The 27,034-nt window shown below is 40.7% G+C and overlaps 1 protein-coding gene across 6 annotated transcripts in view; it reads left to right on the top strand.

Moving 5' to 3' along the window:
• LOC135310830 (F-BAR domain only protein 2-like) overlaps positions 1-23,912 on the top strand; it is a 37,192-nt gene extending 13,280 nt beyond the window's left edge. For 3 of the 6 annotated variants that reach the window (XM_064439871.1, XM_064439874.1, XM_064439872.1), the window contains 10 exons: positions 1,396-1,499; positions 3,542-3,671; positions 5,276-5,335; positions 7,650-7,761; positions 8,362-8,517; positions 10,444-10,576; positions 13,969-14,168; positions 15,965-16,029; positions 22,593-22,757; positions 22,914-23,003. In XM_064439871.1, coding sequence (XP_064295941.1) covers positions 1,396-1,499; positions 3,542-3,671; positions 5,276-5,335; positions 7,650-7,761; positions 8,362-8,517; positions 10,444-10,576; positions 13,969-14,168; positions 15,965-16,029; positions 22,593-22,757; positions 22,914-22,939 — 1,151 coding nt within the window. In that variant the 3' untranslated portion in view covers positions 22,940-23,003. Of the gene's footprint in view, positions 1-1,395; positions 1,500-3,541; positions 3,672-5,275; positions 5,336-7,649; positions 7,762-8,361; positions 8,518-10,443; positions 10,577-13,968; positions 14,169-15,964; positions 16,030-22,592; positions 22,758-22,913 lie in introns of all 6 variants that reach the window. The other 3 variants (XM_064439873.1, XM_064439875.1, XM_064439876.1) reach the window with 3 other exon arrangements.
• The last annotated feature ends 3,122 nt before the right edge of the window (positions 23,913-27,034 follow it).

A 27,034-nucleotide genomic window follows, 5' to 3' on the forward strand; every position in this document is an offset into this window, starting at 1 on the left:
AGAATGTACTAAATTGCTTGTTAGCACCAACATCCTTCAAAGTTAGGATAAGGAAATAAATATGCAGCTTGAAATAAGAAAAATTCAAATTATTTAATTAAATGTATTGCTTTTTCTTAACTGTGCAAAGCTTTGCTTTTCTTGAAATAGGAATGTATAGATGTTTTCAGATTAAATACAGTTAAATTGGATTTAAAACTGTTCCTTTTTAATACCCAGTAGTTTGAAGCATGGATGATATCGTAGGAATGCTACATATTAAGAGGGCAAAGAAAAGTGCATTTGGGCAAGTGGGCCATGATTCACTGAATACCTGTGATACTGCAGACTACTCAATGTTTAACATGCACTGTCTTCCTGTGCAGAACAAGAATTTTAAAGAAATTACTGATATTTCAGAAGTGAATTTACTGGGGACATTTGAGTTTGCAACTCTTAAGGTGGATGTGGTCAGTATTAGCCTAATCTCTTTCTTCCCAAGTCAGTGATGAAATTCCCATACTTCAATGATGGCAGAGTTATGCTAAATGCCTGAGAAAATCACATACTTATAACTTACATTTATTTAAATAATATTAACTGATTTAATTAAAAAAGAACCATCCAGAATACTTTGCAGGAGATGATAGGATGTGCTGCAATGACATAGTCATATATTAGGGTTTCAGTCTATTTTAAAGTTAATTTTAGATCTGGCATACTCATTGGATGGCATCTAATATTTATTTTGAACTACAGTTCTATTCAGAAAAGGCACTATGTAAAAGTGGCATCTTTGTACTGCTGCCACCATCTGTTAGTTGCGTCTGTTAGGTTTAGAAGGACATGAGGGCAGTATTTTTTTAACTGCTTTTTACTTCTCATAGCTTGGCTAAGAGATAATATGGAGTTACTGTGTTCTTGCAATCAACAGAGTAATTTATCTGTTATGCTGGTGTATGCTTATTGAAGTCAGTGGGATTTCAGAGGGTATAATTTGATGTAAACAGAGTTATGCCATTGTCAGCCAGGACCAAATATGAATTTCCACTGAATTTTCCATTTGTGGTGAGACATGAAAGACTGTCCTATATTCTCAAACCCTATAGACTATACACAAAAGGGAACTCAGGTAAAACCATCTTTTTACATACAAACCTCTGAGAATAGTTAGTATAAAATCATTTGAGAGCAATGAGAAAGCCCATGATGCCATTTTTAGAGTCACTTTTCAGGGTATCACATGGCCCTATTTTAAAAACATTTATGATTAGTGGTAAATCTTAGAAAATGGAGCTTGTAAAATAGGAACATTTAATTGAAGCATAACTTCCAGTTATTTTATTCAAGTGAGTACATATTTATGTTCAATGTGACCTTTCTAATATTGATTTCCTTAAATTTGCTTTCTTTCAGCAAGGCCCACAACTCCTCTTTCTGTAGGCACCATTGTACCCCCTCCAAGGCCTGCTTCAAGACCAAAGCTGTCTACAGGGAAACTTAGTGGAATTAATGAAATAGTATGTATTGATTGTTCTGGGTTTTTTCCTTAATTCTCCATTTTAACTTGCATTCAAATATATAATTTACACTGTTACAGTGGAGTTACTTTCCAGCCGATGTTCAAGGAATCACATACTCATATTTTCACCATTGCCAGATAGGCATGGAAGTTGTTCATGATAAGCATGTTACTATAACAAAATAATTCTTAACTGAACTAAAAAGGTCCAAAACATAAAATTTTGAATCAGCTGAATGTTTTTAATTGAACAAATCAATAACTTGAAAATTAAAGGATAGCATATGTGTGGGATTAAAGTTTTCAAAATGTTAAATACTAGCAAAGTTATTAACAAAACTCCATTGATTTAGGGATATCACCAAAGCTTTGGGGAATGACTGGTATTAAGTAGATATTTATCAGTTGTGCGTTGACACAAGTAGCCCTGCTGTGACTTTGCCCTGCCCTTGGTGCTGGTTGGTGGAGAAGGGAGGTGGCAGATTGCAGCAGCTGCCCAGTGGGATAGTGAGAGGTTGCATGCTGCCTGCATATCTGCTTACTGCTTGTAGTGCAGGTCCACCTGCTGATAAGGAATGTGGCAAAGAATGCAAATACCCAGACAGCATATCAGACCAAGCCATGCTTAATCTCCTCTATGAATATTATGATTCTTTGTGTTTCATTTGACTTACTGACTTGGAAAAATTTTACCATGGTAAGAACTTCTTACTGTCTTTCAAAGTAGCAAGATGCTTTCACCATATTCTCATTATGGACAAAAGTCTGGTCTTCTGCTTTGACAAAACTGAAACATTGTTTAACTCTTTTGCTTTTCTGTAATATTATACGGTCAGAATAGGGTTCATTTTAAGATTCTTTTCTCATTCCAATATAAAATTGTATTAATTGCTCTTAGACCAAGAAATCTGTTCTTCATATCATCAGAATTAAAGATAAGAATTTAGCTGGTACTCTTCTGCTATAAAATATGATTCTGCATAGAGTTACATGTTTTAGAAACTGGCTATTATCTGGATACAAGTGGAAGATTGTGAGTTGTCTTCACTTATGTCACCTCCTTTTACAATTTCCACAGTCTGTATAAAATTCATACACTCAGTGACAAGTGTGATAGAACTGAAATAAAAAATGATTATCCAACCAAAACAGATGCTTCAGGAGTTCCAGTACCAATTAGATAGGTTAATCCCAAAATGATCATTAGTTATTTTAAACTAATACCTTAACAGTTAAATGGATCATAAAACTATCCAAAGATTTAAGGTGGAAGGGACTTTTGAGGATCTCTAGGTCAACCTCCTGCTCAAAGAAGGGCCAACTTCAAAATTGCATCAGGTTGCTCAGGGACATGCTGAGTTTTGAAAATCTGCAGGGAGGGAGATCTCACAGTCTCTTTGGGCAACCTGTCCCAGGGCTTAACCACAAGGTTACAAGACGGAATTTTTTCCCTATGTTCAGCTGAAATATCTTTTGTTATAGCTCTTGCACCTCTGAATAGAGTCTGACTCCATCTTCTTCGTCACTAGTGAAAGACTGCTAGTAGATCCCGCCTTAGGCTTCTCTTCTCCAGGCTGAACAAACCCAGGTCCTTCAGCCTCTCCCTCTCTCTCCTGTCCTCCAGTTCTCAACTATTTTAGTTGCCCTCTGCTGGACTCACTTCTAGTTTGTTAGTAGCTTTCCTTTAGCTCTTAAAATCCACATTTGCTGCACACATATAGAGGGCTATAGGCTTAGGTTCTGCTACTGTGTTATAGTGCAATTATTGACAGGCTGTTACATAATCAAATACATTAGACTTAACTAACCATGCAAAAAAATTAATAATTATAAGCTATGAAATAATGGAATTGATTCCCATAGAAAATGTGGGTTCTGTTTTACACTAAAAATTAGGATAGATAAAGCATTAAAAGAAATACATTGAGGACCACTATGAAATTGATTTGGGAATAAAATGAACTCTTCTATTTAGTCTTTTTTCATCTTTTTAAATCCACTTTCCATCTCTGTAATACTCTTGTGATCTCTTGTGTTTAGCCTAGGCCATTCAGCCCTCCATTGACCTCTAACTCAAGTCTGCCAGCTGCAGCTCCCTTGGTACATGCAGAGAGCACTTCCTCAATATCCTCTTCTGCTTCCCTCAGTGCAGCCAACACACCTATATTTGGTAAGTTAAATTAACCATTTTAAACTCATTTTAGAAATGGTATAATTCTGCCACTGAGTTCCACCTGTTAGGAAAACCATTCCTTGGAGTTAGTTGTTCCGTATGTGAGTCCAGTCTAGGTACTTGCAATACCTGCTTCTAAATGACACTGAGAGACAAGACAGTGGATTTGACTAGATTAGACCATAGATCCAATTATGGCATGTTTTTTAGTGAAATATTTTTCAAAATTAAAATAGTCCATGAATATTCTATGAATTCGTATTTGGTGTGCTTGTATATCCATTCATCAAGCACAACGTTATCATGTATTTGTTCAGAAGATGTTATTGTATAGGTACAGAAATATTTTGGGATACTGATAAATTCAAATTAATATAAATGTTCACAAAATTGAGTTCTTTTCTTTTTTCTTTTTGTTTGTTATCCTGTAATTGCAGTTTTTTAAAAAAAAACCCTAATGCATCTTTTTCTTCAAGTTAGTGAAGTGTATAAGCTAAACAGAGGTGTTTGGTAAAAGCAAAACAACCAACCAAACAACGAAGATAAAAAAAATCAGTCTTCCTGTGCTGCCACTAATTTCAGAAGGTTTTCTTGTGGTTTTAGTCAAGTCCTTCACTTATGATATCTGATTATAACAAATAACAAGGAGACTTGGGGGGGGGTTATTTGTGGGGTTTTTTAAAAGACATTTTAACTTGTTTCTGTAGCAGAATCGAAGTATTTCATCCCTGAACACTATTGCCACTTTAGTCCCAAGTTAAATCAGACTCTTGAGTTAACTCTCAGTTATCTATGAATGTTACTGATGCCAAGGATTCCTCACCCAGGCTCAGCACCTTAGAAGAGCATCTGTACAACTTCTAGTGGGAGTTCTGCATTGAAAGCAATGCAGCTGTTTCCATCCTGTGCAGGACCAAAGCTAGTAAGGTCTGCCTAGCCTTAGCTACTACAGTGCTGACACAGTTCGGTGTCCACCAGTTTCCCAAATCTGAGAAGCATCACAGAAAGATAACTGATATTTTGGTTGCCAGAGTCCATCCAGGCTCACTTCCTCAGGCCTCAGCACTGGTGCCAAGGAACCAGAAGTTAGTGGCAGCAGCATAAATAGCCCCAGCTCTGCATGTGTGTGTTATTGGAGACAGTGACAGAGTGAAATTGTGAGGTGAGGGAGGAGGCAAGGAGGTGTGTGCTGACACCAAGGTTTGATATGGTTGTTAACCTGGTCTAGCAAAAATAAACAAGGCCAGTTCCATCTGTGCAGACTGTATGAATTAAATAGTCCTAGAGAGCTGTGAAGGGCAGTGCAGACAGCTGAATGATTTTGGGGCATGAGGATATACTCTGTACTACTGTCTGTACTCTTTTGGCTTTTGCACAATCCAGTGTTTCCTTTACCCCATTTGTTCTGAATAATGGAGAGTTGACTATAATTACCTTGTTCCAAGTGAACTTGTAGACATGCATAATTGAATTTCTTTTATGCTTTAGCCTTGTTTTCATTTGCAGAGTATTTTTAATATATTGTTTAACATCTATAACATCTATTTTTGCTTGAAATATTTTGTTTTCTTGCAACATTTTGTTTCATTTAAACGTAATAGAGGATGATCTTTTGATTGGAACACTTCCTACAACTGAAAAGCTTTGTGAGACACCACCAGGTATTGTACTAGAAGCAGCTTTACATGTTAGCTAATCATCCTAATGCACTACAACTAATAATATTGGGGTTTTTTAAAAATAAATTTATTCAGTTATTTCTGGTGTCTGGCAGATACAAGTAGCTTGAAAGCTCAACTACTTAACAAGTTATATATTGCTGAAGTCACCAAAACTTGATATAACCACTTTTATACAACATGATCTTCCATCTGTTCCCCCCCAAGACAAGCTGAAAATTGGTCTTGTTTCTTCAGTATGTGTCGTGGTTCAGCCCCAGTCAGCAACTAAACACCACGCAGCCGCTCGCTCACTCCCCCCAACCCTGTGGGATTGGGGAGAGAATCGGAAGAGCAAAAGCAAAAAAAAAACTTGTGGCTTGAGATAAGAACAGTTTAATAATTAAAATAACAACGATAATAATATTGACAATAATAACAATAATGATAATATAATAAAAAGGAAAAGGGAAAAAGGGAAAAAAACAGGAACATAAACAATATAACCGTTCACCACCTGCCGACCGACACTGCCGGTCCCCGAGCCGTGATTGCTGCCTCCCTCCCCCGGCCAGCTCCTCCCAGTTAACATACTGGGCATGACGTTACATGATATGGAATATCCCTTTGGCCAGTTTGAATCCGCTCTCTTAGCTGTGCCCCCTCCCCTCCCGGCTTCTTGTGCACCTGGCAGAGCATGGGAAGCTAGAAAAGTCCTTGACTAGTACAAGCACTACCCAGCAACAACATCTGTGTGTTATTGACGTTGTTTTCATGCTAAGTCCAAAGCACAGCACTATGCCAGCTGCAGTGAAGAAAATTAACTCTATCCCAGCTAAAACCATGACAGTTTGTCATTACTACTTTCTTGGAAGAAAAGGGAATATATTTTTACTGTGACAGTCCTTATTCTCATGACACAAGTAGATAAAGCCATTTCTATATTTCTAAATAATACAAAGTTTTGAAGAGACACGTAATAAAGATAATGGTTTTTAATATGTTTTATTTTTATGACAGCAGTTTAGCCAATATTAAAATTACATAAATCACTTTTCCTAAACTGAACTAAAACCATTTGTTCAGACTTATTTATTTGCCCTTTTTATGGCCAATGATGCAGCCTTTTATTCTGCAGTTTAGCAACCTCCTCGAATGTGTCAATGAAGCTATTTGCATGGTTCTGTCATTAGCTCCTGAGTCAGCACAGCTGAGGGGCTTTTAACAGTGGTTGGGGCTGAGGCAGTTGGCAGGGCATCAAAGCCGGATTTGCTGGTGCTGCCGAAGGTACTAGAATTGGACCCGTGAGCTGGACTGCAGCCTGAGATACAGCAAGTCTGCCTTGGCACAGCTCTGTGACATCCCGTCCCTCTGAAAGATTGCAGCAGACATGCGATACAGGCTGTTTCAGCAGTAGTACAAAAAATTAGTAAGATGCTCTCTACTACACTACCACACTAATAAAAAGATAGAACTTCCAGCATTGTCTTTTATATTCAGTACACATATAAAACACTACTGAAATGTAAAATCCCATGACAACTGGTTTTGTCAATTGTACACACACATTTCAAAAAGCCTTAGCTGAGGTCTGAGTTGATTTTTATAGCTATGCATTGGAACTTTGTTGTGTAGGCACAGGCATCTGTGAAAGCTGACTCAGGCCTGGTAATTATTTTTCTTGTAAACTGCTATGTATTTCCAGGTACTCCCAGAACCTTTACTATGTAAACATTAGAAAACTTTGCAAAATATTTCTCCAACAATTTCTGCTTGGGTATTGTAATTTTTGTTGGTTGAAATAGTTAAAAGAATGTTCAACAGTTCATTTATGTGGGGTAATATTAATGTATGTGTAATGTATTTAATTTATGTATGTTCATACATACTGTAACCAAATTCTTTGCATTTCTGTGACTATTTTATCATACATTTTTCCATACTATAAGCATACAATAGGGACTTTTTTCCAAGTATTATAGTTAACGTCTGTTGTTTCCTTTGGATCTGTTGAGTTCAGTTTCATCAGTAGCCATTTTAATATAGTGTTCCTCTCTCATGTATTTCCTTGTGTCTGTCCATTTATAAAACATCATACTGATAGTCCTGGGTTTTTAGGCTGCTAAGCAGTGTTTTGATGGTGTGATTGTACTGTACTATGTTTATATTTTTCTACATGCTTTTCAAGTAATACTTCAAACTCTGCTGTGACCTTGATGGTAGTAGCCTCTTGTAAAAATGACAGGTGTAGTCAACCGTTCTGAAATCTATTTCTAAGCTTTGTGAAAATTAAACCTATACACTGTATGTATTCTAGGTGTTTCACGTGGTCCCAGCCCTGTCAGCCTTGGAAACCAGGACACCTTGCCTGTTGCAGTAGCCCTTACTGAATCTGTTAACGCCTACTTTAAAGGAGCAGATCCCACAAAGTTAGTTAAATAGTGAATTGTTTTGACTGTAATAAGTTACAATAAGAAAACACCCTGGTTTTAATATTTTTGGGGAAAAATAAAAAACATTAGAAGGGGGATTCACAGGGTTTCTTCCCCTTATATAAGTGACAGCAGTGGCTTATCACTCTCTATTGGCCTGCATCCCGCTAGGAGTTCATATATCCCTGCTTTACAAAAATGTGTTCAATGAGAACACTGAAATTGAGAAGGGTTTTTATTATAGTCAGGTGCTGCATGTAAACTTGGGCAGCTTAAAAGCACCTAATTTCCTCTGTCAAATTGCCTGCTATGCTACTTAGGCCTTGCCTAAGAATAGTTGTGCCATGTTTTCAAAGCCTAAAAAATATCCACCCATACTACTGTATGCTTAACCAGCTAAACTATTTTTCTTATTTCATCCGACTTCCAAGTTGAAAGTGATGGTACATTGTCATAGTGCCACATTGCCCTCATTTGAAATTGATTTTGTTTTGAATTCAGCTCATCATATTGTAAAACTATGATTGCTTTAAAATTAGTATTAAAATTAGGCAGTTAATGAGTTGCAATAAAACTGATGTTTTCATTCTCTTCTAGATGTATTGTGAAGATCACTGGTGATATGACAGTATCATTCCCAAGTGGGATTATTAAAGTCTTCACCAGCAACCCATCTCCAGCTGTGCTCTGCTTCAGGGTAAAAAACACAAGCAAACTAGAGCAGATTCTTCCAAATGCACAACTTATATACAGGTTTTGTATATTTTTTTAAATATAATAAACAGCATGATTTGTAAAATGTGAATTGTCATATATGTAAATCAGAATTCTCTACAGTCTTGTTGATTTGCTTATACATAATTTAATTTCCTGAACTAATCTTGTTTAGCTGAGTTTCTTTCCACTGCCACCATTAAAAATTTCAGTGATTACTGGACTTGAAACTTATACTGAATATAACAGGAGCCATAAAAGATAGTTTGCACATGTAGCTGTTTTTTGCACACACGGTTTAATAAATTATTTTTAAAAAAACCAAACATTTTTTCCTAATCAAACTACATGAACAATATACACGAACAATATACAGAGAAAAATTAGATGTCAAAAATAGGACACTAATATTGTCATATGGATTTCTTTATACAGTAGTAACAATGGTAAGATTAAATTATGAAACAGTAGCCTTAAATAGAAAACAAGTAGTAAGAGCTACACCTAATCTCATTTGTCAGTTACTAGTGTGTTTTTTAAGCTGTATCATTTCTACGGTAGATCAGATCCATTACATAACTGTATCTTTCAAGTGTATAGCAGCATGCTTAGGAGAATTCTTAAGAAAAAAAAAAAGCTGCTGGTTGAATAAGATAATTGTTGAAATCACGGCATTTGGATATCTTTTCCAAAAAAAAAAAAAAAAAGAAAAGTAAAACAATTGTAAAAGCAGATATCTGTTTCAGCTGAACAGTTTCTATTTCATTTATTGGATAAATTATTTGAAAACCAGTTAAACACTTCTAGATGCTACATTTTTTAAATTACTAAAATCACTTGACACAAACCACATGCATCCATTCTTTTGTATTTAATTTCATTTTGATCATTCATACTTAATGTAATGAATGATTCATATAAAATTAAATTTATCGTTCTTTGACATGACAGTTTATAACTGAAATGTTAGCAGAGCCATATCTGACAGTGAATTATACTGAAAAATTATATTTTGGAAAAAAAGTGAAACTGTCTAGTATTCTTGTCTGAGTGCTGTAATACTTCACCTCTAATAAGAAAGGATGCATGTACTGGATATTTATGAAATTAAACCTGTATGGTAATAATTTGACTTTTCATCATATACTGCAATGACTATCATTTGCTTATTATTTATAGAGATTAAACGCTTTTATGTGAGTGATATTTGTGGAGACGATAGAATTTCTGTTTTGAATTATACTTGGTTGTGGAGCAGCAGAAGGATTTTGCTACTGGTTTCATTTGTTTAAATTTTGGAAGGCCTCTGCGATGTGTTTATCTATATATTTTACTGAAAATGTAAATTGCATGAATGACAACACTGTTTTGAGAACCAAATTCTAAGTAAATTGGACAGGCTACTGGTACATAAGTCACTGTTCTAGGACATTCCAACCCATTGCAGTCCTATTTACTGTGTTCCAGGTGCTCGTTTTTGTCTTTCACTCTGCACACACACTCTGCATGCCTCCTTAGGGATGGATGCAGTTCCTCTATGCATCCACAGATGATCCGTGGAGCTCTTTGATTCTTAAGTGGTTTGAATTTTGTTTCTGAATCAGTTTTCTTAAAAGCTTCATCCTTATTAAGAAATAAACCTGATGCAACCAGAGCTGAAAATATTCTTGATCTGCAAAACACCTTTTCATGCTCCAGTAGCTCCCAACCAGGATTTTGCTTCTGCAGTCATGTGCGCTCTCTTACCTACATATAGAACTGATGTAATAAATTGTTACTAAGATTGAATGTAACTATAAGTATCTGAGAAACAGTTGTTTATAACGGTTATGTGTTATAAAGCATTAGAACAAATTCTTGCTTGAAATTGTGAAGAAGGGGAAAGATCTAGTCTTAATTTTTAAACATCCAAAATAATAAAACTCAGTGTTGCCTTCTGATTCCTATCTTTCTTTTTCTTTGTAGTGACCAGTCACAAAGTGACTCCCATACTAAGGATTTTTGGATGAACATGCAAGCTATAACTGTCTACCTCAAAAAATTATCAGAGCAGAATCCATCTGCGTCCTATTATAATGTGGATGTTTTAAAGTATCAGGTAAATGCTTTTTTCCCTTTCAAAATTTTTAAAGGAACTCTGGTAGAATTCATATCTAAACAGAAAATATAAGAATTGTTCTTTGCCTGCTTGCATGCAGATGAACTTTCATCCCTCATCTAGGCCAATTCTGGGTATGTCACTGTTTCCAATGCATAGGCTCTGCCCAGGCTGAGTGCATTTGTGTTATGCCTTCATGTCATTCCCTGTTCATTCATGACCTGTTTCAGCTTGCTTACACTTCAGTCTAATTCATGTGTGCAAGCTTCAAGCATTGCTTCTTTATGTATTTGATAACAAAGTTAAGTTTTCCTTGAATTTAAGGGTTTTGGTGGGGGGTTGTTTGAGTTTGTAATTATATTGTATTTTGATTTTGTAATTGCATAATTTTTGGATGCTGTAGCTAATCAACTGTAATATACGAGAATGCATGATGTTCTCACCTCTCACAATATCCTGGAAACCATTTACAGGCACATGAAGGACAAGAAGGTCATTGGGAGTAGTCAGCATGGGTTCACCAAGGGGAAGTCATGCTTGACCAACTTGATAAACTTTTATGATTAAATGACTGGCCTGGTAGATGAGGGGAGAGCAGTGGATATTGTCTACCTTGACTTCAGGAAGGCTGTCTCCCATAGCATCCTCATAGAGAAGCTGATGAAGTATGGGCTGGATGAGCAGACAGTGAGGTGGATTGAAAACTGTCTGAACATCCAGGCCCAGAAGGTGACGGTCAGTGGCATGAGGTCTAGTAACTAGACAGTGTACCCCAGGGTCAATACTGTGTCAGATTCTGTTTAACATCTTCATTAAAAATCTGGATGAGGGGGCAGAGTGTAACCTCATTATGTTTGCTGATGATGTCAAACTGGGAGGAGTAGCTTCCAGGAGGCCAGAGGGTTGTGCTGCCATCCAGAGGGACCTAGACAGGCTGGAGAAATTGGCTGACAGGAACCTCGTAAAGTTCAACAAGGGGAAGTGCAAAGTCTTGCACCTGGGGAGGAACAACCCCAGGCACCAGTATATGCTGGGGGCCACCCAGCTGGATAGTAGCATTGCAGAGAAGGCCCTGGGGGTCCTGGTGGACACCAGGTTGAACATGAGCCAATGTGCTGGTTTTTGGCTGGGACAAAGTTAATTTTCTTCACAGTAGCTAGTGTGGGGCTATGTTTTGGATTTGTGATGAAAACAGTGATGATAACACAGGGATGTTTTGGTTATTGCTGAGCAGTGCTTACACAGAGTCAAGGCCTTTTCTGCTTCTCACATCACCCCACCACCAAGTGGGCTGGGGGTGCACAAGAAGCTGGGAGGGGACACAGCCAGGACAGCTGACCCCAACTGACCCAAGGGATATTCCATACCATATGATGTCATGCTCAGCATATAGAGCTGGGGTAAGAAGGAGGAAGGGGGGGGGGGGCATTCGGAGTGATGGCGTTTGTCTTCCCAAGTCACTGTTACACGTGATGGAGCCCTGCTTTCCTGGAGATGGCTGAACACCTGCCTGCCCATGGGAAGTGGTGAATGAATTCCTTGTTTTGCTTTGCTTGTGTGCTCAGCTTTTGCTTTCCCTATTAAACTGTCTTTATCTCAACCCATGAGTTTTCTTACTTTTGCTCTTCTGATTCTCTCCCCCATCCCACTGGGAGAGGAGTGAGCGAGCAGCTGTGCGGGGCTTAGTTGTTGGCTGGGGTTAAACCATGACAGCCAGCCATGTGCCCTTGCAGCAGAGGCAGCTAACAGTATCCTGGGCTGCATTAGGCAAAGTATTGCCAGCAGGTCAAGGGAGGTGATCCTTCCCTTCTACTCAGCACTTGTGAGGCCGCACCTGGAATATTGTGTCCAGTTCTGGGCTCCCCGGTACAAGAGAGACATGGAACTACTGGAGAGAGTCCAGTGAAGGGCCACAAAGATGATGAAGGGACTGGAGCATCTCTCCTATATGGAAAGGCTGAGAGAGCTGGGACTGGTCAGCCTGGAGAAGAGAAGGCTCAGGGGAGATCTCATCCATGTGTATAAATACCTGAAGGGAGGGTGCAAAGAAGACTGAGACAGGCTTTTTCCAGTGGTGCCCAGTGACAGGACCAGAGGCACTGGGCACAAACTGAAACACAGGAGGTTCCCTCTGAACATTAGGAAGCACTTTTTTACTGTGAGGGTGACCCAAGCACTGGAACAGATTGTCCAGAGAGGTGGTGGAATCCCCGTCCTTGGAGATCTTAAAAAACTGTCTGGACATGATCCTGAGCAGTCGGCAATAAGTGATCCTGCCTGAGCCGGGGGGGTTGGACCAGATGACCTCCAGAGATCCTTTCCAACCTCAACCATTCTGTGGATCTGTGAGAACATGTACTGGCTGTCAACAAAAAATCTTCATGAAAATTCAAGACAGACAGACTCTCAAAAGGGAGAACAGGGATTTGCTAGGCCTGCATTGAGATGGTTGAACATCTGAGCCAACTGTCTCTACATCAAAAAGCAAAAGAACCTATCAGTGCAGCTATTAATACCACTATAGCTTTCCACATCCTTCCAATATAGTTTAAAGTCTTGGCATACTGAATCTATAAAAAGCATGTTAGGTACACTGAGAATTCCTGAGAAAGATGGAAGGAACAGAATATATCTTTGGATTGAAGAAATGAGTACTGTGGAAGAATTAGATCTATTTAAGATCTTTACTGTTGGGGAAAACTGAGGCAGTGACATGCGGAAGCCCTGGCAGATAGAAAGGGTTCTGGGCTGCCAAGGAAAAGCAAGTGGGGACACTGAGGCATAGAAGGTTCCTCAAGTAGACTAGGAAAGTGATAGAGGTGCAGCAGGGCAGTAGCACAAGCTCAGCTACAGAAGCAGCAGCATCTAACCCTCATGCAGCAGGAAAATAATGCATTTAATAGGTAAAAAACTGCTTTGCTCGCTGCCTGCCCAGTGACGTGTATTGCCTTCTGCTGCTGGCTGTTTGGGCAGCTGAATTGGTATGGCACACAACTGCTAAGGATGAAGTCATTTTGCTGCAAGCATGTTTCTTGTGTGAAGCAGAACACAAGACTAAAACAAAACTGTTTTAACTTATGAAAGCCAGAACAGGAAGAAGCCTTGTGGGCCAGAGTTTAAGAGTTTAAACCTTTAAAAGGTTTAAACCATTAAAAGGTTTAGAGAGTTTAAACCTTTAAACCTTTTTAAAATTATTTTAATTTAAAATTAAAAGAACAGGAATTACTTTAAGCTACAAGTCTTCAGAATTCTGAGATTAAGGGCTCAGAGGTCAATTGTTCTTTTGGTCTTTTGTCAGGATTTAGAGTTATACTTGTTACCATCATTCCCTAATTCTGCCCAAAAGGGGAATATTTTAATTAAGCTGCTTTCAATGGTTTATTCTTTTACAGGTATCTTCAAATGGCATCCAGTCTACTCCCTTGAATCTTGCAACTTACTGGAAATGTAATGCTAGCACTACTGATGTGAGAGTGGATTATAAGTACAATCCAGAGTCTATGAATGTGCCTAGTATGCTGTCTAATGTCCAGGTTGTGGTACCAGTAGATGGAGGAGTAACAAACATGCAATCACTTCCACCTGCAAAATGGTAATATTAATACTTTTTATTTTTATTATTTCAAATTCATTTCAGTGTATTTATTTTTTGTCAGCCTGAAAAATTTCACTGGAAGAAACAGCTAAATTTTTTCCTCTTGATAAAATGCACAGTATTGGATGTTTAGGACATTTTCTGGTCCAAAACAGTTCATGTACAGCCAATTCACATAAACTAAAATGAGACTATATGCACCCATTCCAACTGTGTAATAATACAAACTTTTCTGAATACAAGCCTTTCTTAAATTTCTAATGTTTGCTTTCTTTTGGCCAATAAGACAGGATAGATATTTTTAATAATGTGATTTGAACCCAAAATATCTTAATGGTTAAAGACCATTTTATATATATGTGTGTGTAAATATATTCATATATATAGATTTTAGAGAGAGTAGAAGAAATGCAGTTCCTAAAAAGATTTCTTGATTGTTCTAGCTTAAAAATTAGCTTCTAATTGAAATGGTTTTAAAACAAACTTCAGTAACTGAGGAGCTCTTCATAAGCCAGGTAGCATTGCCTCTCAGTTCAAGTGTTGTGCTGATTATTATGTGACTCACAGCTACCTGCCATCACCTTCTAAGCCTGCAGACTGTTTACAGCAGCACTTGAAAGTGAGACATGTGTCTCATAACTACATTTCTACAAGTTTGTGAAAACAAGCAGAGGGTAGCAGGGCTAGGCAGAGCAGGACATCCCTGGAGCAAAATGTGAGCAGAATTCAATCTTTGTGCCTGTGGTTTGGCAGCACATAGGTACTTGCTCAGCTGTAACGTAATTCCTGGACTGTTTATTTCCAAGAGGGACAAGAGGGCCTTTTTAACCTGAAGGTTAAGAGGGCAAAGAATACCAAGTTGAGGGAAGTCAAGCTTTCTTAACCTTATTACATATAGATCAGTTTACCTTATAAAGCAAGGTTCAGAAATAAAATAAACCTGGTGTATTTATCAGAAAGGTTCTGATGTTTCTGGAGGCAATACTTTTAAATGTGTTAATTGGACAAAGTGGTAATACAGTATAACTTTAAGTGGAAAAAATCCTGGCAAGACTGAATCTTTCTTGACTTAGTATTTCAAGGGAGCAATACTTTTAACCAAATCACCTTAAGCTTATTCTGAGCAAGGGCAGGTTTGGTATCCTGCCTGCACAACTTGACTAGAACTTTTGGTGAAGCCAGTCTCCCCCCTCCCTGCTCAGGCTTCTTCCACAAACCCCTCAGTAATGAAACCTGAGTGAGATCAGGAATGCCTACCCAGAGTATCTAGTGTTAGCTAGGAAGACTCAAAACTTAGTGACAGTTCTATTGCAGATTCATCAGACTAAGGGACTCAAGCCCAGGTATTCTCTCTTTCACACAGCCGGGAGTCTCACATAGGGGAGAGTAATCAATATTGCTCCCCCTCATACCATCATCATGAAGCATAAAGACCTAGCCTTCAAACTGCTTCCAGCATGTCTGTACTTTCCTTACCCTTTGAAGCCACAGAGGGCTTTGAGTTGTGAAGTGGAGCCATAACCTGGGTATAGGACAATGTTAACTGTATAAAAATGTGGTATGTATGTCTAAGCTCTGCTGCAAGCTCAGGGGCAATGCAGACATACCCTTCTGTTTTCCTGTTTGCTTTGTATAATTTTCCACAAACTCACCTTAAAATGATCAAATATTTTTTTAAACCTCCATTAAGAGATGTAGGTTATACACACATGGTCTGTAAGGTACTAGTATAAATCTAGGGAAATAATATTCTAAAAATTGGTGCTTATAATTAACCTACCGTTCTCTTACAGGAATGCAGACCAGATGAAAGCTTATTGGAAAATATCTAGCATTTCAGAGAAGTCTGAGAATGGAGGCAAGTTGAACTCTTTTGTTTTGTTTTCTTGTACAGAAAAAATAACAGTAAAAAAGACTCAAAAAGGCATTTTAGCCTCTATGTCCTCATGCCTGTTTACACTTTCTGTATCCTGTTTATCAGCTCACCTTCTCAATGAAATTCCTCCTGAGAGGTTCCAATAACAGTGAGATGTAAAAATATTAACTATTTATAAAAAGAAAAATAGTGAAGCCTCTTGAAAGCAGCTAGTACCACTAAAATAGAGTTTAGACTGAGCAAGGAAATTATTGCATCAATGCTATTTGGAAATGAGCAGTTATTCAAAGGAAAAGATGTTTAATATCTGTGTTCTGTTTTTCCACACACTGACAATTGAAATAAAGTAGAAAGAGGTAAGGGGAAGAACGGGGGGGGGGGAGATACAAAAGTCCTGTGCTGAGATAGGCTCAACTGTAGATGAGTCTTGACCAACATTTTGAGGGGTTTTGTTTTGACCATATATGACTCCAGGAAAAAAAAAAAAAATCTATGCACATCTTCTCAGAGTGGTAATTTATATAGCATTTTGTAAGGTAGCAATAATTGTCTTCTGCCCAGCTGCCTTTCCCTGAGGTCCAGTTTATGTCATAGCCCTTGCAACCTTTGCAGATGCAATGTTTTTCTGAAGCAGAAAAACAGCTGAAGGGAGGCATCTCATCCACAAAGCCTCTGTGGAGAAATGGACTTGCAGTGTAATGGAAAGTTGGCCCTGATAAGAATTTAGTAAAGGGAATTATGAAAGCACGGATTTGCTTGTAAATATGACTGGTTTCATATAGGAACCACAAGCCTGGGAAGGTGTTGTGGTTTAACCTGGCAGGCAGTTAAACACCCCACAGCCTCTCGCTCAGCCTCCCCCCCGCCACGCCAGCGTGATGGGGGAGAAAATCAGAAGAGCAAAAGTAAGAAAACTCATGGGCTGAGATAAAGACAGTTTAATAATCATAATAATATTCATCATAATCATAATTGTCGTGGTTTAGCCGGCAGCTCAGCCCCACACAGTCGCTCGCTCACTCCCCCATCTACCGGTAGATGGGGGAGAGAATCAGAAGGGTAACGCTCGTGGGTTGGGATAAGAACAGTTTAATAATTAAAATTAAAAGAAACAACAACAGAAATGCAATGTAAAGGAGAACAACGAGAGGCGCAAAGCCCCAGTGGAGGGGGAAAGGGGAACGAACCGCCAAAACAAACCGCACGCGCCGCAGCCACTCGCTGCCCGCCGACCCGACACCGCGCGCTCCCGAGCTGCAACTGCCCCCCCTCAACATACTGGTCATGGTGTCACATGGTATGGAATGAACCTGCCATTGGCCAGTCAGGGTCAGCCGCCCCCACCATGGCCCAGCCCCTCCCAGCCCCCCCCCCCCGCCACGCGGCAGAGCGGGGGAAGCTGGAAAGGTAGCCGACCCCCACAGTGAGGAGAATTAACCCCTTCTCAGCCAAAACCAGCACAATAATAAAATGTAATGAAAGGGAAAACGAGAGAGAGAAACAAAACCCAGGAAAAACCACCTGCCGGCTGATGCCCAGCCAGTCCCTGAGCAGCAATAGATGTCCCCCAGCCAACTCCCCCCAGTTCCTATATTGAGCATGGCGTCATATGGTATGGAATATCCCTTTGGCCACTGTCATGGTTTAGCCCCAGTCAGCAACTGAGCCCCACACAGCTGCTCGCTCACTCCCCCAACCCCAGTAGGATGGGGGAGAGAATCAGAAGAGCAAAAGTAAGAAAACTCGTGGGTTGAGAAAAGAACAATTTAATAATTAAAATAAAATACTCATAATAATAATAATGGTAATCATAATAATAATGATTGATAATAACAAAATGAAAAGGAAAATAACACAAGAGAGAAAGAGAGAGGCAAAACCCGGAGGGGGGGAGGGGAAGTGATGCAAATGCTCACAACATGCCGACCAACCCTTCCAGTCCCTGAGCCATGATCTCTGCTTCCCCCAGCCAACTCCCCCCAATTAATATACTGGGCATGATGTCATATGGTATGGAATATCCCTTTGGCCAGTTTGGATCAGCTGCCTTGGCTGTGCCCCCTCCCCTCCCGGCTTCTTGTGCACCTGGCAGAACATGGGTTATCAACATTATTCTCATCCTAAATCCAAAAGACAGCACTATACCAGCTACAGTGAAAAAAATTAACTCTATCACAGCCAAGGCCATGGCAGTATACACCCCTTATTCCATACCATTTACATCATGCCCAGGTCCCATACTATCCAATACAACTCATTAACCACCACCCCCGTTCCCATCCTTTGATATAACACACAGATATCATTCCCTTGATCTATGGACCACCCCTGTAAAATGTCTGTAAAATCTCTGCAAAATGTCCACTGAGTTCATTTAGTCCATGACTTTGGGCTCCATCTAGCGTAGCAGTCTTTCAGGGCAGGAGAGATGGTGTGTGTGGTGTCGGATTAGTGCATGCTGAAGTCAGTCTTATTCTATCACCATTGCACTTTGCTTGGTTTCATCAAAGTTAATTCTTCATTAATTTGGGAGATTTTTACTGTAATACCATTGATGTGGCATATAGCAACCATAGGAGTGATGCCATACAACATTATATAGCAATCAACATCATACCATTCAGTTCACTGGCTATTTTCATCCAAAAGCAAATCCCCTTTAGGCACACATTGGACTTCTCCATCCTCCCACATCACCCACCAAGTGCACCCAGGTCCTCGAGCAAAAGCAATCCCACGAATGGGTTTGCCTTTGCCCGAGGCAGAAATAACCCAGACTGTTTTCCCCAGCATATTTTTTACATGCACTACAGGGACTCTATCCCCTTCCACAGTACGTAAAGGTTCTGATTGGGCAGGGCCAGCTCGATTGTCAGATCCCCTAGTGTTGACCAACCAGATGGCTTTTACTAAATGTATATCCCAGTGTTTGAATGTTCCACACCCCCATTGCTCTCAGTGTAGTCTTTAACAGTCCATTGTATCTTTCAATTTTTCCAGAGGCTGGTGCGTGATAGGGGATGTGATACACCCACTCAATGCCATGCTCTTTGGCCCAAGTGTCTGTGAGGTTGTTTTGGAAATGAGTCCCCTTGTCTGACTCAATTCTCTCTGGGGTGCCATGTCGCCATAAGACGTGTTTTTCCAGACCCAAGATAGTGTTCCGGGCATGGGGCGCGGGATATGTTTCCAGCCAGCTGGGGGTTGTTTCCACCATTGTAAGCACATGTTGCTTGCCTTGGCAGGTTTGAGGGAGTGTGATATAGTCAATCTGCTGGGCCTGCCCATATTTGTATTTCAGCCATCGTCCCCCCATACCACATAGGCTGATCCCACTTGGCTTGCTTGATGGCAACGCATGTTTCACATTCATGGATAGCCTGCGCAATAGTGTCCATGGTCAAGTCCACCCCTCGAGCACGAGCCCAGCTCTATGTTGCATCTCTCCCTTGATGGCCTGAGGTGTCATGGGCCCACCGAGCTAGAAATAATTCAAACTTATGTTGTCAGTCCAGATCCACCTCAGCCACTTCAGTCTTGGCAGCCTGATCCACCTGCTGGTTGTTTTCATGTTCTTCAGTGGCCCGACTCTTGGGGACGTGAGCATCCACATGCCGTACCTTTACAACCAGGTTCTCTACCTGGGCAGCAATATCTTGCCACAGTGTGGCAGCCCAGATGGGTTTGCCTCTGTGCTGCCAGTTGTTCTGCTTCCACTGCTGTAGCCAGCCCCACAGGGCATTTGCCACCATCCAGGAGTCAGTATAGAGATAGAACACTGGCCACTTTTCCCGTTCAGCAATGTCTAAGGCCAGCTGGATGGCCTTTACCTCTGCAAACTGGCTCGAGTTACCTTCTCCTTCAGCAGTTTCTGCGACTTGTCTTAGAACAATACAGTCCCACTGTAAGTGCGTGCAACCCATTTATTCCATGTAGCATCAGTTGCATGATGTGTAGAGGGGTCGTTCCCTTTGAACATCCAGCACTGGCAGTCGGGGTGCCAGGAGCAGCTGTGCTTCAGTGCCAACCACTTCTGAAGCAGCTCAAACCCCTTCATATGCTGCCAACATCTCTTTTTCAGTTGGAGTATAGCGGGCTTCGGACCCTCTGTATCCCCGACTCCAGAACCCTAGCGGTTGACCTTGGGTCTCCCCTAACGCTTTCTGCCAGAGGCTCCAGGTAGGGCCATTCTCCCCAGCCGCAGTGTAGAACACATTGTTTACATCTTGTCCTGCCCGGACTGGCCCAAGGCCTACTGCATGAACTATCTCCTGTTTAACCTGTTCAAAGGCTTGTCGTTGCTCAGGGCCCCATTTTAAATCATTCTTCTTCTGGGTCACTTGATAGAGAGGGCTTATGATCATACTGTAATTTGGAATATTCATTCTCCAGAAACCCACAATGCCTAAGGCACTTGTGTTTCCTCTTTGCTAGTTGGTGGAGACATGGATGTTGTTTTGTTGATCACATCCATTGGAATCTGACAACATCCATCTTGCCATTTTATTGCTAAAAACTGAATCTCCTGTGCAGGTCCCTTCACCTTACTTTGTTTTATCGCAAAACCGGCCTTCATCTGGATCTTAATAAATGTCTGTTGTTCAGGTCGCCATAAATCACCTCAAACACAGCTAATTCCCTCAGGTACTTAATACCTTTCTCCATGGTGGTCCATTTTCCTGGGTGATGTGTAACAACTTCCTTGAAGGGGTACCTTTCTCTCACACCGGACAGGAGTTGCCTCTAGAGGCTGAGGGCTTGTGTCCCTTTTCCAGTTGCTTTGTCAATGCCCCCTTCCCTAGAGAGGGATCCCAGTTGTTTGGCTTCCTTCCCCTCTAATAGCAGACTGCTGGCCCCATTATCCCAGCATCGGAGCAGCCAGGTGATAACGTGCTCGCCTGGATGACGGCTGAAATGTTTTTGCTCATCGTAGCTCACTCAGGGATAGGGATCGGGTAGTTTCCCTTTCTTGTATGAGTTCTTCCTCTTCTTCCTCCTCTCCTTGTGATGGTCCTGCTCTTCCATAATCTCTTTGTAACCAAGTTGACTTTCACTTCCAAGAGTTCTTCTTGTGTATAGGGGAAATTTGATACCGGCATGGGTTGCTTCCCTGGTTCAGCTGCAGCACCTGTCAACAGGGTTTGGAGTAGCCGCAGTGCTTTTCACCAGGTTTGGCGTAGCCACAGCGCCCGTTGCAAGGGTTTGAGTTGCCACAGGGCCAGTCGCCTGGGTTGGAGGGGCCACAGTGCTTTTTGCAGGGGTAGATCTCTGGATGATTTTCTTAAATAGTTGTTTATCCCTAAACAAGGCCTGAACCACATTCAGAAGGCATAACAATAGGACCATGCAGGTTTGAACATTCCAATGACGTTCAAAATTCTCAAGAGCTATTGTAACTAGCCTGAAGGAGAAAGGGAAATTGAAGGAGCAGGGGAAAGTATGTCCCCCCATCTCCCCTATAGATTGGGTCTCCGAGAAGAGGTAAAAAATGTAATCATTAATAGTTTCTGAGAGTTGGCTCCTGAAGTACAGTGATGACAGCAGTGCTGAGTACAATCTCATAACCAATAATTTTATCATACCATAAGCCAGTGTTACACAGTACAGTACAGCAATAACTTTAATCCAACTCCCAGAGGTGATAAACAGCACCACAGGGAATGCATATGGCAAGTAAGCTGTTATGTAACACAACTCTGAGAACAAGCACAACAACTCTGAGAGCAAATGAATCAACATTACAACCAGTGACTATTAAGTTAATTTAATGAATGCTTATAACAAGTTTGTTTTAACATGCTCTGGTCAGATCTGGACCAGATCTCTTTTTTCCCCCAGCATATTTTGCAAGAAAAAGAAAAGACTTGTTTAAGAACTAGAGAAAGAGACTAGCAGTAATGTTGGGGTTTTTTAAAATGCCTTGCATTGACTACAAAGGTGTACTTAAAGTAATTTTGAACTATTACTACTTTATAATGGAACTGAAGTGAACTTTACCACTGTCTATGAGAAATCAACTGAAGTTTTTGGGGAAATGTATTTAATCAGGCCTTGTCTTTATTAGAAAAATAAGAATTTCTTTCCTCTGGGTATATTGCTGTTCAGCTGCATTTCTTCCGATTGTTTTGTTCACGTACATTCATCCAAACAGACATTTAAATATTCTGATGCACTTTCAAATCTGCTAATGAAAAGTACTACATACAAGATAAACCAGCAAGCATAAATGATGATTATAGAGAACAATCAGGTATTTCATGTAATAAGAGATTACCAGGCTGTCTGATATACACATTCTTCTATGAGTATAATCTTGTAGAACTGTGTATTGCTTCTCTCTAAATCATTCGCTAGTCACTGTCTGAAACAGAGTATTGGAAAAAAGAGAATTGTACTCTCATCTCTTCTGAAAATTTATATGGGACTGCCACTAGGAATAGGTCTTAAAGATCACCCCGTTAGTTCTACTCCTTACTATTAAAAATTATGGGAGATTGTCTTGGTCTTGCAAAACAACCAGCCTTTCAGTTTTGTTGTTTTCATAGGTTCTGGATCCCTCAGGGCAAAATTTGAACTTTCAGAAGGGCCCAGTAAACCAGCAACACTTGCAGTGCTATTCATTAGTGAAGGAAGCACCCTTTCAGGAGCAGATGTAGAGCTAGTAGGCACTGGCTATCGACTTTCCCTCCTTAAGAAGAGGTTTGCCACTGGTAAGACACCGACATGTTTATATATTCAAATTAATATGATATATTCTATAGTGCTAAATTATAAAATATGAAACTGTTAAATAAGTGATGCATAAATAATTACTTTTCCTTTAAAACATGGCTGAAAACTGTTTCACTTTTTTTGTTTTTCCATAGTGAAACTGCTCCCAGGAAAATACTGACAAAATCTGGTTTATCTACTGACTGCAAAAAATCCTACCTTTATTTTTCAGGACGGTATATGGCAGACTGCTGACTAACCTGTGGAAGTCATTGGATCAAAGGAGCGCAAGAAGATTACTCTGCCCTCTCTACTTTTCAAACACTATTTTAACAGGCTTTAATTTTTTAAAATGTTGACCTATTTTGAGGCTGAACTACAGAACAGAAAATGCACTTTTTAAAGTTATTTTGCAAATTTTTTATTACTTTATAATAGCACTGAAGTTAACTTCAACACTGTAAATTATCATCTGCAATATTTGGAAAAAAATTTTGAAATGTTAGTAAATTTATATAGATGAAGTCAAAATAATAATAAATAGTTGTAATGAAAGTATGAAGTTGTATGTTATACTGTAAACATTAAACCTAAAAATGTAGGAAAGCAAGAAATATTTGAGCTTTTCATAATATTAATTTTTCATATTCTTTAATTGTCAGTTTCTAAAGAAAACAGAGGCAGTCTCACGTAGTTCTTCCATCCACTTGTGCCATAGAACCAGCTGAGTTAGAGATGTATAAAAAAATGTAACTTGATGCCTGTGTATCATATATTATTAAAATATAACTTGTTTTATATAGGGTTTTTTCCTAAGTGCAATGTGTTACAAAATTCAAAGACAGAAGAGATTTACTTCTGCAGTTAGTAAATTTTATGGGTGTTGTGACTGTACATTTAATTTTTTTTTATATTAATTCCATAACATTTGTACCTTTAAAAAAACCAAACAACTGTGCCTATCCACATGCCTCATGCCTTTTTCAAAGTTTGGCTCTTCATCAAGAAAGCATGGTGTTTGTAGAATATATACCACTTTATAAAAATTCCTTTGACTGTGATTTAGAAGGCAGATTTTCAAAACTGGAGACTGTTTTAAAGGTTTAAAATACTGGTTTACTTCCTCATGGGGTAATTGCAGTAAATGTGGCTGTAGTAAAGGGAGATGCATCATGCAGGACTTGATAGTAACTTTAATGTCACCAAAGATGAAAATCCTGAAAAATCACAGAAGATGGTAAAAGCAAACAGCGTTTCCTTTCACTTTGACTGCAAGTCTTGAATTCAAGTGCTTTGAGGGTTGTGTGATGTGAACGTAAACATAGTACTGTGGGAGGAATAGCATTTTAGAAGGGTATTTTATAGCAGCAGATGACAAGAATAAATCTAAAAATGTCTTCCCCCCAGCCCTCCCTTCTTCCCGGGCTCAACTTCAATCTCAATTTCTCTACCTCCTCCCCCCAAGCGGTGCTGGGAGATGGGGAATGGGTACTGCAGTCAGTTCCTAACACACTGTCTCTGCCACTGCTTCCTCCTCACACTCTTCCCCTGCTGCACCATGAGGTCCCTCCCGTGGGAGACAGTCCTTCACAAACTTCTCCAAAGTGGGGCCTTCTCACAGGCTGCAGTTCTTCATGAACTGCTCCAGCATGGGTCCTTTCCACAGGGTGCAGTTGTTCAGGAATGGACTGCTCCAGTGTGGGTCCCCCACAGGGTCCACAGGTCCTACCAGGAGCCTGCTCCAGCACAGGCTCTCCACAGGGTCACAGCCTTCAGGGCACATCCACCTGATCTGGCATGGGTTCCTCCATGGGCTGCAGGTGGATATCTGCTCCACCATGGACCTCCATGGGCTGCAGGGAGACAACCGGCTTCATCATGGCCTTCGCCCCAGGCTGCAGGGGAATCTCTGCTCTAGCGCCTGGAGCACCTCCTCCCCCTCCTTCTTCCCTGACCTTGGTGTCTGCAGAGTTGTTTCTCCCACATATTCTCACTCTGCTCTCCCAGCTGCTGTTGTGCAGCAGTTTCTACCCCTTCTTAAATATGCTACCACAGAGGTGCTACCACCATCACTGATGGGCTCAGCTTTATCCAGCGGTGGGTCCATCTTGGAGCTGGCTGGAATTGGCTCTGTCAGACACGGGGACAGCTTCTGGCATCTCCTCACAGAAGCCACCCCTGTAGCTCCCCTCCTCCCCCACTACCCATGTAAACCAAATACAATGTAGTCATATGACAGGAATCAACATCTGCTTAATCCACTGAAAACTCAAAACAGGTTGAGTCAGAATCTCACAAAGTGAAGAATTATATTCCTGCACTCACTTCTTCTATCATTGGCATCAAATCCTGAAGCCCAACACTACAAGAAACCAAAGTGGTGGATGTAGAGGAAAAGCTGATGAAAAGCTTTGGAGAGAGAAATCATTTGCATGTAGACGCGAACCAACAAACTTGTTAGCTTTTGTCAAGATGACTGAGGGTTTTTAAATTAAAGAAAAAAAAAGAAAAGGAAAAGTGACATTCTTAAGACACGTTAAGTTTGGTACAAGAAGTATTTGCATAAAAGGAAAAAAAGCATTTACATAACAGGAAAAGAGAGAGAACACATAGAATCACAGAATATCTTGAGTTGGAAGGGCCCCATAAGGATCATTGAGTCCAATGCCCTGCTCTTCACAGGACTACCTAACACTAAACCAGGTAGGGCCATTCTCCCTGGCTGCAGTGTAGAGCATGTTTTTTACATCTTGTCCTGCCCGGACTGGCCCAAGAGCTACTGCATGAACTATTTCTCGTTTAATCTGTTCAAAGGCTTGTCGTTGCTCAGGGTCCCATTTGAAATCATTCTTTTTCCGGGTCACTTGATAGAGAGGGCTTACGATCAGACTGTAATTTGGAATATGCATTCTCCAAAAACCCACAAAGCCCAAGAAAGCTTGTGTTTCCTTTTTGCTAGTTGGTGGAGACATGGGTGCTATTTTGTTGCTCACATCCATTGGAATCTGACGACGACCATCTTGCCATTTGATTCCTAAGAACTGGATTTCTCGTGCGGGTCCCTTAACTTTACTTTGTTTTATGGCAAAACCAGCTTTCAGAAGGATTTGGACTATTTTCTCTCCTTTCTCAAAAACTTCTTCCACTGTGTTGCCCCACACAATGATGTCATCAATGTATTGAAGGTGTTCTGGAGCTTCTCCCTGTTCCAGTACAGTCTGAATCAGTCCATGGCAAATGGTAGGACTGTGTTTCCACCCCTGGGGTAGTCGCTTCCAGGTGTACTGGACACCCCTCCATGTGAAAGCAAACTGTGGCCTGCATTCTGCTGCCAGAGGGATTGAGAAGAATGCATTAGCGATATCAGTTGTGGCATACCACTTGGCTGCCTTTGGCTCCAGTTCATATTGAATTTCTAGCATGTCTGGCACAGCAGCACTCAACGGTGGAGTGACTTCATTCAGGCCACAATAGTCTACTGTTAGTCTCCACTCTCCATTAGACTTCTACACTGGCCATATGTGACTGTTAAAGGGTGAGTGGGTCTTACTGATGACTCCTTGGCTCCTCAGTTGGTGAATGAGTTTATGGATGGGGATCAGAGAGTCTCTGTTGGTGCGATATTGCCGCCGGTGCACTGTTGTGGTGGCGATTGGCACCTGTTGTCCTTTGACCTTCAGCAACCCCAAAACAGAAGGGTCCTTCGAGAGACCGGGCAAGGTAGACAGCTGTTTAATTTCCTCCATCTCCAAGGCAGCTACACCAAAAGCCCACTTGTACCCTTTTGGGTCCTTGAAATACCCTCTCCTGAGATAGTCTATGCCAAGGATGCACGGAGCCTCGGGGCCAGTCACAATGGGGTGTTTCTGCCACTCGTTCCCGGTTAGGCTCACTTTGGCCTCCAATACAGTTAGCTCTTGGGATCCCCCTGTCACTCCAGCAATGCTGATGGGTTCTGCCCCTATATACTTTGATGGCATTAAGGTGCACTGTGCGCCGGTGTCCACTAAAGCTTTATACTCCTGTGGGTCGGACATGCCAGGCCATCGGATCCACACAGTCCAGTAAGCCCGGTTATCCCTTTCCTCCACCCGGCTGGAGGCAGGGCCCCTCTAGTCCTGATCATGGCAGTCACAACTCACTTCCTGTAAATGTGAATCAGAAGTCCCTCTATTATGCTTAGAAATAAAATCTGCGCTTCTACTCCTCTGTCTGGGGACTTGCTCAAAGGAAACTGGAGCAGCAGCTTTCCTGGAAGAACCTCCCTGAGTGACTG

Source organism: Phalacrocorax carbo (assembly GCF_963921805.1).
Source record: "Phalacrocorax carbo chromosome W unlocalized genomic scaffold, bPhaCar2.1 SUPER_W_unloc_14, whole genome shotgun sequence".
Classification (NCBI taxonomy): Eukaryota; Metazoa; Chordata; class Aves; order Suliformes; family Phalacrocoracidae; genus Phalacrocorax; species Phalacrocorax carbo.